The 13,625-nt window shown below is 38.1% G+C and overlaps 1 protein-coding gene across 1 annotated transcript; it reads right to left on the bottom strand.

The window, feature by feature from the left end:
• Nucleotides 1-266: 266 nt before the first annotated feature.
• On the bottom strand, nucleotides 267-10,655 carry naaladl1 (N-acetylated alpha-linked acidic dipeptidase like 1). The gene is made up of 19 exons (XM_058636210.1): nucleotides 10,251-10,655; nucleotides 9,898-10,070; nucleotides 9,388-9,509; nucleotides 8,203-8,322; nucleotides 6,363-6,555; nucleotides 6,161-6,254; nucleotides 5,953-6,057; nucleotides 5,788-5,873; nucleotides 5,568-5,687; nucleotides 5,397-5,482; nucleotides 4,832-4,895; nucleotides 4,547-4,614; nucleotides 4,370-4,461; nucleotides 4,022-4,115; nucleotides 3,108-3,189; nucleotides 2,818-2,991; nucleotides 2,219-2,306; nucleotides 1,031-1,123; nucleotides 267-862 (listed from the first exon to the last, which is right to left on the bottom strand). The coding sequence occupies exons 1-19, from the start codon at nucleotides 10,454-10,456 to the stop codon at nucleotides 685-687; spliced, it is 2,238 nt and encodes a 745-aa protein (XP_058492193.1). The 5' UTR covers nucleotides 10,457-10,655; the 3' UTR covers nucleotides 267-684.
• Between the last annotated feature and the right edge of the window lie 2,970 nt (nucleotides 10,656-13,625).

Genomic DNA, 13,625 nt, shown 5'->3' with positions numbered 1-13,625 from the left:
ATACATATACATACATATATATGTATGTATATATATATACATACATATATATGTATATATATATATACATATATATATACATACATATATATGTATATATATATACATACATATATGTATATATATATATATATATACATATATGTATATATATATATATATATATACATATATGTATGTATATATATATATATATATATACATACATATATATATATATATATATATATACATACATATATATACATATATATAAACAGAGACTTTTACTGATTGTAACTTCTGAGGGTCAAGTCTTTATTTCATTTGGCAGAGGATCGTTCATTTTTATTGCTGTCATCTCAGATCTGCAGAAGAACTGATTAAATTTTAGTGCATGTTACATGAAAACACATGCAAGAAGCTATCATTAACAGTCGATAATTACGACCATACCAATGATTGTTAGGGTTCATCATTACAGCCTCCGATGTCACGTCACAGTGGCAACAAATAGGAAGTTAGCCTAACAGCACCTTTAATTGTTTTAATCTAGTCACAAAGGCAAAGACATCCTTGGCCATTGATTTATAAATCCCACTTAATTTGATCCATAAATAACTGCATCATAGCTCAGCCGATTGTCTCTCAAGTTCATGCTTTAAAACCAAATATCCCTGAGCTTGGTCCTCTTACACTCTTCCTCTAAATGACATTGACCAGTGTGTGGGCAGCACCGTCGATGGCCTGGCTCAGCACTGACACGTGGTAGTGAACTTTTTCCCAATCCCTTGACAGATTTGATAACTCGGCCGTGGCAAAGGCGTCAGCCAGACCTGGGAAGGTTGGTTTGCCAGCGCTGCTGGAGGCCCAGATAACATGCCTGTGTGACATAGAGAGGAAAACACTGATGTAACAAGGATACGCAGCTACGCAATTAACCCTTGACTCCTATTACCTTCACAGCAAACTACACTTTAAATTATAAACTACACAGTTAAAAAGCTTCAGAAGCTTCATTCTTAACAGTGTAAAGACATCATCTGCTTACCTGTATGCATATTTGTTAGGGAAGGCCAGAGGGTCCAGGAAAGCTCTGTCCAGCAGCATGAGCTGGTCATTGATTCTTCTGGCCTTCAGTGGTCTGAGAAAGACATGAGGGAAGCAGATAATATATTTACACATCCATATATCTCTCTCTCTATATAGATGTATATGTATATATATATATATATATATATATATATATACACACACACGTGTACATGCATACACATCCAGTGCCTTGCGTAAATTTTCACCCCCTTGAACCTTTCCACATTTTGTCACGTCACAACCACAAATTTAAATGTATTTATTGGGGTTTTATGAAAGAGACCAACACAAAATAGTGCATCATTTAGAAGTTGGGGGAAAATATGACATGGTTTTCAAAACTATTTACAAATAAAGATTTGGAAAGTGTTAGTGCCGAGTGCTCCCCAAGTCAGTACTTTGTAGAACCACATTTGGCTGCAGTTACAGCAGTAAGTCTTTCATTTCCCAGTCTCAAGTTTTTTGCAGACTCAAACTGGTTTTCTTCAAGAATCCCTCTGTATAGGGCTCCATCTATCTTCCCTGTCCCTGCTGAAGAAAAGCATCCCCACAGCATGATGTTGCCACCACCATGTCTCACAGGAGGGATGGTTTTCTCTGGGTGATGTGCAGTATTAGGTTTTTTCTCCACACAGTGTTTTGCATAGAAGCCAAAAAGCTAAATGTTGGTCTCATCTGACCAGAGCACATTCTTCCACATGTTTGCCGTGTTTTCCACATAGCTTGTAGCAAACTGCAAACAGTTTTTTTAACAGTGACTTTCTTCTTGCCACTGTTCCATAAAAGACAGACTTGTTGAGTGCATGTCCAATAGTTATCTCCCACCTGAGCTGTGGATCCCTGCAGCTCCTCCAGAGTTACCATGGGCCTCGTGGTTTGCTGTTGTACCATACTCTTTATATTTATTGATGATGGATTTGAGAAGATTGAGACTGTTTGTAACCTAACCCTGCTTTAAAGTTTTCCACAACTTCTTCCCTGATCTGTCTGATGAACTTCTTCTTCATGATGCTGTTGGTTCAGTCATAAAACCCCAATAAAATTTTAATTTGTGGTTGTTACGTGACAAAAATGTGGAAAAGTTCAAGGGGGGTGGGTGAATATTTATGCTAGGTGCTTTGTGTGTGCGTGTGTGTGCTCTTACGTTTCATTAGCCAGGTCTGAACCATGAATCACCTGGTCCAGGTGAGCGGCTGCACGACGAAAGTTGGCCACCGCAAGTTTTAATGGCTCTAAAACAAGACACACATCATTGTAACAATGTTCCCACCATCGCTGTGATAATAGATGCAGCATGAGGGCACTTTACGGTCACATTTGTCTCCTGGGTTCTCTGCTACAAATAGCATTTTGGACATTTTTATCTGCCCCAGTGGAACTTTTAAGACAAGAACTCATAGAAGTGTATTTTGTACAATGTATTTTTGTCCTGATTTGTGTGTTGTTATTATTTTGATTCGATTAACGTTTGGAGATTTTTGTTGAAACGATGTAACATTGGACTTGGACAACAACCCGGGAATTGAACCTCTGTGAAATGTGTTACATGAGTGTCTTTACAGAATCGCTGTATCGTGATATTGTCCTTGTTCTTGGGGCCATGTATTACAATTTGTATCATTCTATATCGTGAGTTACCCTGCGATTTCCACTCCTGGTAAATAAGATGATCGTGACATAAAACCAGAAGACACTTTTAGTGTACAACATTATTTCCCTCACTTCAGTTCACACAGTCCTTACCCATGGATATGTTCTTAGCTTTCAGCTGATGTTCATATAAGGTGAGTGCAGTGCTGAGGTAGTCCTCCAGACTCTCTGCATAGTCGCTGCAGTTTAATGGCAGCACCAGGCTGTCGGCCAGTCGGATCAACACATTTCCTGCTGTCCTGGCGATAGCTTGATGACTTACGAACCCTGAGAGGAAACAATGAAGTGGGAACATTATTTGTTAGTGCTTCAAGATTTCTAGTATTCATTATGTCTGCATGTATAGTACATGAATAAGTGATGAGTGAAACAGCATTACTCACCAGGATCGATGAACTTTGAGGCGTAGTCAAAGGTGTCGTATGCTGTGTGGTACGCAGGGTAAATGCGAGCATTCGTCTTACTCTGTGTGAGAGAAATGTCAATATGATAAGAGTCACGTGCCTACTGAAATGAGCTCTCTTCAATTCTGAATCTGAAACTTCTCTCACGAAAAAGGGGAAAAACAGAGTTTGAGTAGAGTCTCAAATCCCCAGTGTTTGAGTCTTAAGCCTTATTTACACTGCAGCCCAAATTATCTTCTGTAGGACTTATACATAGCGTCTATATTGACATACTCTTGTCTAGCAGGTTATGCATTAAACACAAATGACAGAATTGTTAGTAATACAGAGAGATTATTTATTTTTGTAACTGTAATTCCATGTTAAATCTGACCAGAACACTGTAGGCTGTGAGCCCTGTACCTGTACCTTTGCCGATTTACATAACAGTGGTGTAACATTATCTGCAAGTGTGAGTCATGTTACAGAATTACTATTACAACTTTTTTTTGTAGAATGTAACATGTTATAACATGATGTTATAACAGACTGCACAGTGTGAATGGTGATAGAAAAATGACACCATAATCCCCTATGAGCTGTCCTCTCCCTCTTTTATTCTCGAACAGGATTTGTGCAGAAAACTGAACTGTGTTGTATTCAAAACACTGCAGATAGTAGCATTCACCATTAGTATGGTCTATTACCAAAAAACAGTTTTGTGTCAGTGTTAAGAGTCTGAATCTAAGACGAAGTCCTACAATGTTGCATGGCCCACATACTTAACCTGAGCAGAAACGTCAACCTATATCACATCTGTGACTAGAATAGTTACCAAGTTTCGTACAGCGCTCAGGGATTCTCTTGGCAAAAATCTGTCAAATCAAAAGCAGTGAGGTGGTTTTTTTTTTTACCCTGTCGTATGTGTAGGAAAGGTCCATTGAAGTGATTCCAAGGTAATGGACAAAGGCAGCGTAATCGCTTCCTGCACCTGATAGGTATCCCACCCTGTTCAAGGACAGAAAAGACAGAAAACAAGAACCATCAGTTTATTGATTTATTGCATCAATCTAAATATGTATTGGATTTCCATCTCTCAAGGCAGGTGTGCTCTATGAAAAGCATGATTCCACTTGATAAATCAATACTATCTCAATACTGAGTTTTATGGCTCAAACTGTTTTTTATTTGTAATAAAAACCTTGACATTGACAAGACATAGATTTTAAATGTGTAGCTGGAAGGAATGTGTAGTTCCTTACCTGGGGATCGGACCATGGGCTGGGCTCGTCCTGTTGCTGTATCGTATCCAGTTGTCGTACACGGACACGGAGTCCACTCCAGGTGCACTGACCTGGAGAACAGACATGGTCACCTGACTAAATCCTGGTGAAACTAAGAATAACTAAGATGCTGCTTAGAAACGCTTGCGAGTTCACCTGTTTGGCGGCCGTGAAGAGGACGTTCTGCACGGATGGCATCCCTGAAGCTCTGAGGGTGGCATTGGCTTAGGAGGAGAAGATGAACAAAACATGGACGTGGCAGCAACAGAAAGAAATATTCCTCATTCATTTTGATGATAACTGTTCCACAAAAAGTGTAACAACAAGATAATTCAAAGACTACTACACATATGTGAAGGTTTAAAAACCAGGGACTGAGTTACTGAGAGATGTTTATTTACTTCTTTACTTAGGTATCGTGCCGATGGATGTGCTTCTTACCAAAAACAGCTATATCCACATTGATATAAGCAACGGTGCGTTCACTGAGCTTGGTGAAGTATTGCTGGGAAAAAAAGACACGATCAAGGTCAGATTTTGCACATTGTCCTATAGAGTGTTGTGTCGACTGCACAGTTTGTTATTGCAAAATGAGCAACATTAAATCGAGACACGATGAGACACACACACTGTGTTAACTACTGTATACGTATAAATTCACCAATCAGATACTGCTAACTTCCATCTACTGTATGTTTCAGGTTGTGTTCAAAAAATGCATATCAGGTATCATGTCATTTTCTAACTTCATTGTGTTTCTGATCAATTTAAGCTTTTGATCGCCTGAGGCTCTGAGCTGAGAGAATAGCTGATTATGTGAGTCCACAGTGGTGATGATTTAGTGACATTTAAAAACTAGAAACACAGCTGCGTCTGATAAAATGAAAAAATGTCTTTTTCAGAGCATATTTACTGCTCTGACCTCCTTGTTTGTTGAGCTCCAAAAGTTAATCATCTGACAATTCCCTCCCTAAGCAATAAACTCTTGAAGGACGTCTAAAGTCACCTCTGTGTATTCTGCCGACCCAATAAGGCCAAACTCTTCTGCTCCCCAGCTTCCAAAGATAATGGACCTGCGTGGCCTCCATTTGCCTGCCACAGAGAAGAGAGGAACGTACTTCAATTATTTTATCCACCACCATAACAGAATGTTCAGAAGAGCGATGACTCTCCTCACCCTGCTTCACCATTGCGCCCAACACTCTGCTCAGTTCCAGCATGACTGAAGTCCCACTGCTCGGGTCAATCGCACCGTGAACCCAGCTGTCCCTGTGGTTCCCATAAATCACATACCTATCTGTGGATATAGAAACACACACACATAGAGGCTGCAGGTTAATAACATGATGAAAATAGGTAATATCATATGTCTATTTGGTTCCTGGTACTCGTCTCACCTGGCTCGACGCTACCTCTGATCACTCCCATCACATTGGATGAGTTCTTCACCTGTTCATGGTTGAACACGTCTATCTTCACGTCACTGCAACAGAAGGTCACCTTCAGAGATGTGAAGCAAAACTCACACGTACATATTCATACACACACGCACGCACACACACCTGTTGTTAAAAAGTGATGTGTGTTTGAACCCCGGACCACCAAAGTTGTAGGTGCAGTTGAATGCTCCATGCCATGCAGCTGGAGCAGCTTCTCCAGCGAGCTGACTGGAAGGAGCAAAGAAGTAAGAAATGGGTTAGAATTCATTCAGATGAACTCACTTTTGTTTGTGTCAGTGACACAAATCAACAAATTGGTTTAATCACAGACCAGATTAACGCATAGGCATCCTCAAATCCAATTGGTTGAATGGGGATTGGAGGGTTTCCTGTGATGTTCTCGACTGGAATTCTGTATGTTTCATCTATGAAAACAAGGAATCATTTTTTTAGTTTCTGAAGAATTTATGGAAGGTTTAAGAAGAGTGAGGTGAGGAGATTGGATCTTATGTGGAGCTGGTGTACCATTTTACCTTTGGCAGCCAGGTAGGGGGTGAGTAAGTCTCCAAAGTGGGTGTTAAAGGATCCTCTCTCCACACCAGAGGGCGGCAGGTACCAGGAGTGTGGATAAGTCTCGTTGATGTCTGACATAAGACCATCGTTGATGTCCAGAGGGTCTGTGTAGACAAGCACACCAAGGACGCCATAGGGTGCGGCATTGATGGCCTGAATGAGACACATTTGCACTCATTATGTGAACAATACATAATTACATCCACACTCACTGGGAGCTTTATTAGGTGCATCTGTTTAACTTGATATTAATGCCAATATCTAAACAGCCAACCACGATAGGAACTCAGCGCATTGGGGCACATGGTCAAGATGACCTGCTGGAGTTCCAACCCAGCATCAGAATGAAGGTGATTTATCAGGTGATTTAATTTACATTTTGAATTTTTGTTGTGTTTAGAAACTGACGATCTGCTGGGATGTTCATGCTCAACCTCTTTAAGGGTTATACAATAGTTCAAAAAAAGAGAAAACTTCCAGTGAGTGGACGTTCTCTGGGTGAGGTCTGCTTAAGATGTCAGAGAAGAATGGTCAGACTGTCTGGTAATGCAGTGAGAACTGTGTTATGTTATGTGTTACAGTCTGTTTCTTTAACACATTTGACACAGCACCTTAATCACCAGCAGTCACATGCAATACTTTCACCTTATAGCAGGGCCGGCCCAAGTCTTTATGGGGCCCTGGTATACTTCCACGCACAGTGCACGCATGCAATCCAGATTTTGGAACCATGTGGACAGTGCATGCCCGTACTGGAAATTCAATCCCACCAGTAGCTGGAGTATTAAGATCCGCTCACCAAGCAGAGCAAACATTTCCACAACAGAGTCGCCAAGGACAGTCATCCGAGCCTTGACCTGGGTGACACCCTGACTCACCTTCAATGAACTTCAGTAACACTATAAATTGCATTAAATGTAGTTCTGTTATTCACACCGAACCAGTGTCACACATTTGTTTTTAACCTTAGAGGGCAGTAAAATCACAAAAGTGGCCTATTATTAATTTGCACTTTCGTATTCAAAGTGAAGCACTAAATGTGGTGGTACTGAACTTAATTTACTAAGTAAACCACTTTAATGACTTTGGATTTTAAAACTTAAATGTATAAATGTGTAGTGAATGAGCAATCCCCAACTACAAAATAAAATATATCCAAAGATATCTAGATTTTTTTTTTCCACATACTCAAGTTTGCTTATGCCCTGGGTCAGCGGTGCCTTATAGTCTTTTTTGTTGTGTGTTAATGCTCTACTTTTGCACTTTGGAAGGTCATTGCAATTAAGCTGCACACTTTATGTGAAGATGAATGACTATAAAATTCGACTCAGTCAACAATTAACACATTTATCTTGTCAATAAACTCATCCTCATGCTCATTAAATTCTCATGTGACACACACACACTCATCCAACTGTAAAATTTGCATGGGCATAATGTGTTTTTTCATCACTTATGCTGCTTAAATCCCACAAAAACACACCAATAAAAACAATCCATTAAAAAGACACGTGTCTTAGGGTTGAGATGACACCACAGCGTTTTGAGTCACCTCTGCCAACACTCGATAAGAGTGTTACTTAACTACTCTTCAGAGAACTCTTCAATTTATAATTCCCATGTTTTGCAGAAAAGTAAAATGCCGATGTCTTTGTGGAAAAACCAGGCTGCAAATATATTCAAGCACAGCTCGAGTCAATCAAGACTAATTTGGTTTAGGATGTTTTGTTTCTTGAACATCTGCTTTGTTTTATTTTATCCAGGAAAAAAAAAGGTAATAATTGTGTCAGTGTGACTCACTTTAGCTGCTCTCCCTGCTCCCCCGTATCTGGTGATAGCAATGGTTCCTCTCAGGTCGACTGTCTGGTTCAGCAGCTGGTAGTCGCTTGGTTTTCCCTGGTTGGCATAAACCAGTTTCCCCTAAAAACCCACATCAGACGTCAATGTTATATCAATAACAGTGACATAGGAAGAATTTTAGTGAGCTGACAGCAGATTACATCACAAATTTAAACCCCTTTTCCCCATGAGGATAAAATACACAATAATATCTACTGTTACATGCAAAATAAATATCTTTCAATAGAATTTTTTTTTAATACTGTTCCTAGTTATATAATTCAGACTGTGCATCCTTATCATATTACATTCTCCACCCATCTAGTGTAGATGCTACAGATAGAAATGTTACATATCAACCTGTCTTTGTCAGTCTTATTGTAACAGATGGGCACATGCTGGTTTATTAACTCAGTCTAAATCATAACTTGAGTTGCCAGTTACTGATAAGACATATAAAAAAGTCAGCCCATAATATTGTTTTTATATTTATATTTTTAATTGTGCTGCTCTTTCTTGATGAACTCAAATACTTTGATCTACTTAACAGTTTAAAAAAAATATATAATATTCCCTCATTCTGCTGCTTTTTCCTCATGTAAATACCCTGTTTATTATTTATATTTCTTATTCTTATTTTATTATGTTTTAGCGTTTTAGTACTTACTGTTACTTACAATGACAATAAAGAATCTAATCTAATCTAATCTGAAATGTTTGCAAACACGTTCTTTGCCAGAGACACCCCTCATGTGAGGTATTCTATCATCGTTTCAAATCTTTTGTTTTTTTGTGGCTTGCCTTGCCAGACTATGACACATTAACTCTTTTCTAACTCTTCACACTTTTGACTTTCAGTCACAACATTCCAGCAGCTGATATTCTGTTGCCTGAACTCTTCAAACAAACTTATTGATAATAAAGAGTAACAAGAGATCAAAGGCTTGTACCAATGCCCATATGTTCTGTACATTCATGTTTGCTGAGAGGATTTCACAGAAACGTCATTCCAATGACGAGGAAGACACATTTACACACATGTAACAATTTCTGATTAGCCAATGACTATAAATCCAGTGATTTTTTAAGCGTTCCCCCACAGACCAGGTGATCATTAATAGAGCTTCTAACAGAGCTTTTCCTTACCTTTGCATGTCCTGCAGGAGAGTATGCAGCATATGGCTGAACCACCTCTGTATCTTCCTGATCTGGATAGTAAGGCTTCTCTTTCTCTCTGGCAGAGTGCAGCACAGTGTCAGATGGACTCACTGAAATGAAAAAGTCACTGTGACTCTTCTCCTAATTATTCAGAAACGAGGTTATGAGTCGGGGTTTGTCATTTCATTTTAAAGAAACAAATGACTTGAGTTATGAAGCAGTTTAATCAAAAACATGAGCTTTTCATGAAGAGATTCTGAATCTGGGATTTAATCTTCCTTGGATTTACAGATAGATTAAATCCAATTATGTTGCCATAATTTATACTTATAAACATGCAGTAAAGCCTCACAGACTCACTCTGTCTCATTATGTAATGTTGCTTTCGATGTCTATGACCACATTGTGCTGATGCTTTTCTGTTCTGTGGTCCTAAACTCATGACCGTAAGTGCTAAGTGATGTTCAGTCCAACACATTGATCAATCTGCTTACTCACCGACAGTAACCTTATTGGGGTTTTTGGGGTCAGGGAAGGACAAGTAGACCATGTACTCTTCCCTCCAGGCCTGGTCCAGACCTGTTTCAGCGTCCTGCCATCTCTTCAGCATAAACTTCACTGTCTCTTCATCTCCAGCTGTTGTCGCCATATGAGGTACTTTTGTCAACACCCTGTGTTAAAGAAGATAAACCCATGATGCCTAATGAATTCTGAGGGAAAAAAAACCCTCACTGAGCTCATTTTTAAGTGGAATTACATTTTTTTTTCTATTTTCACATATTTTTTTTATCATACAAAATGATGAACTGTGTGACTCAACAGACTCCTAACACGATGACTCCTGTACTCACCGCAAATTTTCCTGAATCTGCAGGTTGTCCACCTCTGACAGGAACTTCTCGATGAGACTCTCATCCACATCCTTCGCCACTTCTTTCACCCAAGATGGTGATGAGCTGCTGCTGCTGCTCTGGGTAATGGCAAAGTGGCCGATGAGGATTCCTGTGACGAGCATGGCACTGCCACACAAAATCCCAAGTAACACCTGCTTTATCATACTTCTCGCTGCGATCAGCACCTCAGTGATATAGTTCAACGCTTGTTTGAATCCTGTGTTTTTCTCCAAATGTTACAGTCTATTTGTTGTTTAAGAAACAATCACATAGGAGACAATGATCAAAAGGGATTCTAAAATGATCAGTGCTGCAGCAGAGCAGCTGCTGAAGTGAGCTCCATAAGAATAAGGTAATATGACAGCAAGGTTTACTCATTATTACTGTTTGAAGATGGGATGGACTTTAAACCTTTTTGTGTGTTTACTACTCTTGTGGTGCGTGTTCTCGCGATACAAATTTAAATCCTTGGATGTACTATAATTAATGAATGTATTTATTTATTATAAGTCAATGACCCCATACAAGATTAAAAAAAAATATCCTAGTGACAATAAATCGTTTGATTAGGAAATAATTAAATTTCCGGCACACTTTCTTAAAATGCTATAAAAACTAAAATATGCCCTAATTTAAATCACTTGAGCCAATTAACAGATAAAAGAACAAAGAAAATGTTATCTCTGATTTTACTGACAAACTTAATTTTATTTTGCAACTTAAAAATAAAGAAATAAAAATAGATTGTGACACCTGCAACACACACACACACACACACACACACACTGGGACAGTTTGCAAAACTGAATAGGGTGCACTGTTCCAGAATGTTTCACAATTAGAATATTAACAGGTTACAGGTGATGTGAGATTATCTTTTTTTTTAATTTGTGGGAGGACCTGCAAATTTACATTATTGTATGTGTAAATTGACGCTCCTATTATGTACTAATACTTTTTTAGAACAGCGTACCTAGGCATTAGTTTATTTCTGCCTTGTATGCGTTGGCACATGCATCACAGTTTGTTTGGTGACTTTTTTAGTATTGTGCACCAAGTCGTGTTTGTATTATATGTATACACACAGTGTCCCATACCTTGTTTGTACTATATAGTGTGTGTGTGTGTGTGTGTGTGTGTGTGACCAGCTAAATATTTGTCTCCACTACTTTCAGTTTGTTTTTGTCTGTGATGTGGGCCTGTGTCTGCAGCCAGACTGGAACTGTCAATGGCAGAACCACCAAGACCTCGAAATATAAAGAAACTCTGTCTGCAGCCAGAGTTTTGCCTGTTTTTGCTCCATTTTTTCAACTGTTAATACGCTCTTTTTAACATAAAGTAAATTGTAAAGAACTGCCAGATATTGAAAGGTCTAAGTGCTCTAGAAAAAGCAAAAGCACTTACTCACAGGATATTTTCTGGCCATTGCATGGGTAAAATAAGAACTGTCTGTGACCATGTACAGTTTATAATTGACACATAAAGGCCAACAGTGGAAACTGCTGCTGTATGTGTGTGAACATAGAGCCCTTCAGTCGTGTTGTGATAAACCATCATTGCTATCATGATAGAGGTAAATGGGCTTGTGAGTACTTTGGAAAATCATTGTCACTTAACACAATCTGCTGCTGCTTCTGTTGCATCAGAAAATGCAACCTAAAACTGTATTATGCATACAGGAAGTGCAGAAACATAGCCGAGTTTTCTGGGCCCAAACTCATCTGAGTTTCTGGTCAGACTTGGTCAGACGTGTCCAAGTTTCAGATCATGCTTAGGAATTCAGATTAAGAATTCAAATTCAAAGTGCCCAAAAAAAGAGAAGATCCAGACTAGTCTGGAAAGTATTTTCTGGTTGTCAAGTCTACATACATGTGCAGTCGATAAATAATTAGAATCTATGCTTTCAATGAAAAATATTTAAATTAATATATTTTAAATTAAACTACACTTTAAATAAGTCAATTTCTCAAGAAAATAATGTCAGCTAATCAAAACAAGGTTACACATGTGAATTAGACAGTTTGCTCTGGGGAGGAGTCGGACTTCATGAATGAATGAGTTCTACTTTTTTTTGGAGAAATTAAATGACATGTTTTATATGTTTTATATTAAAATACACCATCATACATTTAAACACATTTAAACACATTTAAATGTACCGTATGTCAAAATAAACGGGGCATCTAGTTTGAACAACGTAAATGAAGTATTCAAGCAGTAAAGGTCACCACCACTAGATGGTGCAATTTCCCTAAGTAACAGTCACTTCTGTCTTTCCTGCCTTCCTGTTGATTAAAGTTCAGGCTTTTTTTTTTTTTTTAGACAGAATCTATTGTATAGTATTTAAACGTATGAAGATGTATTTAGATAAAGTACATGTGGATTCAAATATCCTGTTTTAACAGGAACAGTGTGTAAAATTTTGCAATATTTCTTGGTGAAGTTGCATGTTGTGAAGATCCCTCACCTCACTCCTCTTTTCCAAGGTGGTCTAAAATGTCAGCCTCTGTGAAGCTGACCCAGCTCCTAAAATACTCATTGTGTGGCGGAAATATATACCAATTTGGTGAAGTATACATTTTTATTTGAATAAACTGTACTTTTTTTTATTGATAAAAACGATGATTTGTTTATACTAAATTTTTCCAAATGATAATGATTTCACCTCAATTGTATACACAGAACCGTTAAGCAAAAAGATTGGAATGTGTCCACATTAAAAATGAAAAATGTAAACAGTGACCAACAGAGAAGTTGAACAGTTGACAGTGGGCAAATTGTGACACTATGATTTAGTATCATTTCAATACTAATAAAAAAGAGAAAATAATCCAGCATACGAATGCATATGTGAATGTAAAGATGAATTTTCAGCCTAAAACCTACAGCACCATAATTCATGTAGAGTGGTTATTTCCTAAATATTTTGATTATCTTATGAAAGATGAAAAACACATCTCCACATAATAAAAACACACACAAACTTCTTTTTACAATAATTTCATTTTATTTTATTCTATTTTATTTTATTTTATTTTATTTTATTTTATTTGAATATAAACTCATAATTGACTGTATATTTTCTTTCTTTCAATGAAGTTGAAACAAATAAACTGACTGGTTGGCGCTTAGAAATGAAAACTGATGATTGGTTAAGATCAGGGAAGCAAATCCGGGTTATCCAATTAGAGGCGGAGAGGGGCGGGACTTTACGCTTATTTGACAACACAGTACTTCCTGCGCACACGTTAATTTTGCAAGAATTTTGTCGTGTTTCATTCTTCGACAGTGCATTATGACAAGTTTTACAACCACAGTGACAAATGATCTAAT

This window comes from Solea solea, chromosome 8 (assembly GCF_958295425.1).
Source record: "Solea solea chromosome 8, fSolSol10.1, whole genome shotgun sequence".
NCBI classification, from domain to species: domain Eukaryota; kingdom Metazoa; phylum Chordata; class Actinopteri; order Pleuronectiformes; family Soleidae; genus Solea; species Solea solea.
The sequence above is the reverse complement of the archived record's forward strand: the minus strand, read 5'-3'. Positions and strand labels throughout refer to the sequence as shown.